The 5,503-nt window shown below is 35.3% G+C and overlaps 1 protein-coding gene across 1 annotated transcript; it reads right to left on the bottom strand.

The window, feature by feature from the left end:
• Nucleotides 1–2,539: 2,539 nt before the first annotated feature.
• Nucleotides 2,540–3,214, bottom strand: LOC110725042. Its single transcript, XM_021904519.1, has one exon. The coding sequence runs from the start codon at nucleotides 3,212–3,214 to the stop codon at nucleotides 2,540–2,542; it is 675 nt and encodes a 224-aa protein (XP_021760211.1).
• Nucleotides 3,215–5,503: the final 2,289 nt, after the last annotated feature.

Raw genomic sequence — 5,503 nt, 5'->3', positions numbered from 1 at the left:
ATCTTCTTTTCCTTTGGATGCCACCGTAGTTTAGTGTATGATCACAGTAGGGTTCAAGCTATGGGTAATGCTTGAAATATTCCCTACACTATGCTATTTTGTATGGACAAGAATTATAATATATATGTATTTAGATAACATATTAGCATGCTTAAAGATTACGTGTGATAGTGAAGTGTGCTTTGACCAATCAATGTTAAATTAAACTAATGGTATACCATCTTACACGTAATTGGTATTACTATGATACCAAGTTGCCCGTCAGCTCATGTTTGAAATTAAACTAAACTAAAAACTTAAGAAAATATAAGATATTTATAGTGAATTAAAGTAAACTAAAAAGTAAAGAAAAGCTAAGAGGCCAACCAAAAAAAAAAGGATACCAACAACAATGTATGTGCTAAAAGGACCCTACTAGGTTCAAAAAAAGATAAAATAATGTGTTTCAAATTAAGTCATGAAGTGTGTTATGAATGTTTACTCAACTCAACTTAGTTGGTGCCATAATTGACTAAACCAACTAGGGTCAAAAATAAAATTTCATATATTTAATTAAAAATAAATACAGAAAAGTTGAAAAGGCTTGGACTCCACTTAGTCTTTAATTAGTTGTCTCACTACAATTTTTTATAGTTCATGCGTCTAACGCAGATAAAATAATCCCGATTTTGGTTTGTTTTGAATGCTAAACTTTTAATAACGAATAGAACTACAAGATTCATGATTACGAAATATATGATCCATAGTCTTTGTTAGTTAAAAATTACCCCAATGCCTTGTTACGCAAAAGGAGGTAAAGTGATAGTTGATTGCAACATTGCATTAATTCAGCATGCAAATTAACTACAAAGCGCAATAATTACATTGACATTATTAAGATGAGACAGTAATAGCTCGATGTAATTAGGAATTCAATCATCAAGTCCATGTTATAGTGTTTTTATGGTTTATGCACTTCGACAAACCATACCATTATATTCCATATTAGTAAGTATTTCTGATGCTATCTAATTATTTGATTGTATACCATATTATAGGTTAATTTTGTAATTAAAGTAAGTCGTTGGCAATGCATTAATACATTTAATAATCCTACTTTTGTGTATAAATAAGATGTTAGGGGGTCATCGATCAGGAGTAACCTCTCTAAAACTAAATTAGTTGTTCATCTTTTCTAATGAAAAATGGCCAATACCTCACCAAATATTTGTTTAAAACTAAAATTAACACAACTCTCACCATCTACACGTATTCCATACTATCCTCCTAATGTTATGTATTTGAAGCCCCTATGTAGTTGTGAGGCCAAGTTTAATGTAAACCAGACCTGACCTTCTACTACGCTAGTTATGATGATACAAAACAAGGAATACGATAGACATAAATAAAATACGGGTCGCCTTGCTCTCATCTGTGTTGTACGCAGACCCTTTTCTAGGTAGGTGCATAGTCATACCACCACCAAGTGATAAAATACTTCCTATTCACCTACCTTTGTTATGTGATTCTTATGGTTTGCAAAGGGATTTGTGGGCTTATCTAGAGTGGGATTTACTAAATTTGTCACTAAATTTAGACCAATGAGTCATAATACCGAAAAATTTACTACCTTTGTTTGATCCAAAGCCAGAATACCAATTAGATGACATTGGTATATATGCCATACCAACTAAAACCTTTCGTATCTTTTTTGGTTCTTTTACTTATTCTATTCATGTCATAGAAATGATAACTTTTAGCTGTTTTGTTGCATGTACATGTATTTTATTCATACTTTGCAAAATAGAAACTGCGTTTCCACGTACTGAAAGTAAAGGCAGCTCCCACATCTCCCTCATACAATTCACATCTTATCATACCAAAAGGAAAGTAAATTATGTGTTGGAACGCTGGGGGGATGAACCGTCTGTGTTTTGTCCACCACTTTTACAAAATTTACATCCGCTACGAGCTTTATGTGTTAGTTTAGAGTCTAAACTAGCGTCAACTACGAGAGACTCTAGCCAGGAAGTTCACAAACCAACTCAATTGACAAATGCAAGCCAGAAATCAATTGTTCGTATCAATGTGAACTTACAATGTAATCTAGTGCAATGATCAAAGTTAGCTACTCTTCAATCAATCACACACATGCACATAATCAATCAACCAATTTAATCACTACATCAAATCCATCAATTTCCCCCAATTATCATCAATCCAATACTCATATATGCTTCACCATTCCCCTAGAAAGAAAACTACTCACAATCTATGGAAATCAAGATAAAAACTAAGCTAAACAACAAATTCATCATCATATTAATCAAACTAATTCAATCACAAATCAATCAAACTTGAATAATCAACAAACCAATTGAAATCAAAAGCTAAAGATTGCATTAAAGTTAAATAAATCCTTAAAAACTTGCTTCAAATCAATGTAGAAAATACTTAGAATCATCAATCTTTAATCATCAATCAAGAACTTCTCTCTCTACAACCTAGAGTTTCTTTCTCTACAAAATGATCTAAAATTTCTACTTTAATTCCCTTCTCTCTAAGAAAATCTAACCTTCTTGCAATCAAAACTCAAGAGCACATCATCACAATTCTCAAGAACATCTTTAGTCGAAGAATTAATCACACAAACATTATCAATGGAGCGAAGGGAACTAACACACATGATTCCTTTCATAAGGGACAAAGACTCATGCATCGGTTTTAGCCCAAAACTTTCCTTATTGTTACCAACTCTCAAAGTAATACGACCTCCCTTAACATCTATCAAAGCTCCCGAGGTAGCTAAGTAAGGTCTCCCTAAAATGATAGGAATATGGTCATCTTCCGCAATCTCTAGCATAATGAAATCAACGGGGATAGTGAATTCTCCTATCTCGAGGGGGACATTCTCAACTTTACCTTTAGGAAACTTAATAGAATGGTCAACCAATTTAAGGGTCGTGTTGGATGGAAGGAGCTCACCTATCTTAAGTCTCTTGAAGACGGAATAAGGCATGATGCTAACACTAGCACCAAGATCACAAAGGGAATTTTGGAACAATTTTCCTTTAATATTGAAAGGGATGGAGAAAATCCCCAGGTCTTTCATCTTTGGGGGCAAGTCATTATGGATAAAGGCACTACAACAATCCCCCAAACTCACTGGTTCAACCAGATTGCAATCTCTCTTGCCGCTCAAAATTTCCTTAAGAAACTTAGAGTAGTTTGGCATAATTTCCAAGACTTCGGTGAAAGGAATAGAAAGATAAATTTCCTTAAGCATCTCGATGATTTTTCCAAATTATTCATCCAATTTGTGCCTATTAAACTTTTGGGGGTAAGGAAGTTTGGGTTTGTAGACTTCTTTTTCTTTCGCTTTCACCTTCTCAACTTGTTCCTTAGCAACTTCCTCAACCAAAGGGCTCTCATCTCCCTCACACTCAATTGGACTCTCTTTCGCATCACTCTTCTTATACACCTCACTCTCAAGGACCCTTCCACTCCTAGCTAGTGGTGATAGAACAAACCGGTTCCTTAGGATCAATTCCTTGTGAAGGTAAAGAAGAAATGGTAGCATGCTCTTTTAAGGTGTTGGCTAGTTGAATGATTTGGGTCTCAAGCATGTTTCCATGAGTTAACATGTCGTTGACCAATTTTCCATTAGATGATATGTGATCGTTCAACTTCTTGGCTTGATCTTCCATGAAATTCTCTAACCTACTCATAAATTTAAATTGTTGATCATAGGAAATATCATCTTGCCATTGGATCTTTGGAGTAAACAACAAATTCAAAAACTAAAGATTGCATTAAAGTAAAAGAGATCCTTACAAACTTGTTTCAAATCAATGGAGAAAATGCTTAGAATCATCAATCTTCAATCATCAACCATGAACTTCTCTCTCTACAACCTAGAGTTTCTCTCTCTACAAAATGATCTAAAATTTCTACTCTAATTCAATTCTCTCTCTAAGAAAATCTAACCTTACTCTAAAACTAACTCTTCTCTCTCTAAAATTAGAAGGAAAATTTATATATAGTAAAACTAACAGAGAGAAGGTAGTTTGATCCTCCAAAGAGACATGTACAGGCGCGACCATCACCAAGGAGGATGCGCGGCCGCGCATTAGAGGGTACGGAACAGAGACCCTGAGAGGCGCGCCCACGCCGAGGAGAGGCGCGACCGCGCCATGGTCGCCCGCGCTCGCGCTTGGGAGCAGGGCAGCCTCCTTCACCTTTAATTGAGCTCTTCCTCTTGCACTCCACTTGATGATGTTGATGAACACAGAAGATGGCAATCTTCAAATAGCCTCCATGGTGGGTTCAACACCATGAATGGCGTATCCACCGCTTGCATGCACGAGCTAAAAGACCTGGACTACACACTCCTTCAAACTTGAACTTTAAATGGTAGGCAAGAGGCATCTCAAACGATGTAAAACTTGAGAAGGAGACTCGGGAATCCTCGGATTATGATCATAACCTGAAAAATGAACGAAAACAAGCAAATAAATGAGAAAATAGCAAAATAAACCAAGAAATGCATAAAAATAGAAAATCAACTAAGAAAATGCAAACTAAGGAAATAAAGAGTAAAACTAAGGAAAAACTAAAGAAAATAGCTATAAAATAGCATGAATTCCACCCTAAAGAGAACCAAATGAGTGCCATAAATGACATTCATCAAAGGGTTGATACGGAGTATGTGTGTGTGTCATCTAAGTTGTATACTAAGAAATGGGGTATCAAGTATGAGGGGCACATCAAAAGGATCATGTTGTATCCTGCCTTTGTGGTACGATAATTTTTCGTGTGTTTGAATTGTTTCGGTACTTGTAACTTTACAGTTGTCATATTCTATATTTTTATTTTTATTGCATTTTTCAAATTAAGCCGGTGACAGACATGGACGATGCTCCCACTCTTAACAAAAAAACATGAGCATCCTTTGCGTGGTGTTTCTTATTGCCAAATTTTTGTGATGAGTATTGCTGTTTTAAATGTTGTATTTTGTGTACTAATTTGACAGTCGTGTTGTTGTAATTAAGGGCATTGTGAATCACAAATATTTGTCCCTAATCTAATGGATGAACTTTGGTGATGTGCTGCCTTCTCCTTTAAAGAACAAAAGATATGGCTCATGGACTTGATATACTTTGATCCTGCTAATTCATATAACACGAAGCATTCATTCCAAAATTGGTAAAAACTCGTTTGTGTTTTACCTTAAGCGTTGTTGAAAGAAAATTGGTAACGATTGATTACTGATTTATGTATTCAAATAGATAATTACAGATTAGTACAATGGAGGTATTGATTCTCACCCATGATAAAAGTTGGGAACAGGGTACCTTTGGAGGGTGGCCTATTAAAGGCGTCGAGATTGTTCACCAACCAGATATGTGAGTTCACAACTACTGTTTTAACTAACCTTATTGTGTGGAAATAGATTATGTTTTCTCTAAGCTTATTGTGTCCTCTTTGTGTATAGTGTTAGTTGTGGGGTTATCATACTTGCTTG

Source organism: Chenopodium quinoa, unplaced genomic scaffold, assembly GCF_001683475.1.
Source record: "Chenopodium quinoa cultivar QQ74 unplaced genomic scaffold, ASM168347v1, whole genome shotgun sequence".
Classification (NCBI taxonomy): domain Eukaryota; kingdom Viridiplantae; phylum Streptophyta; class Magnoliopsida; order Caryophyllales; family Amaranthaceae; genus Chenopodium; species Chenopodium quinoa.
The sequence above is the reverse complement of the archived record's forward strand: the minus strand, read 5'-3'. Positions and strand labels throughout refer to the sequence as shown.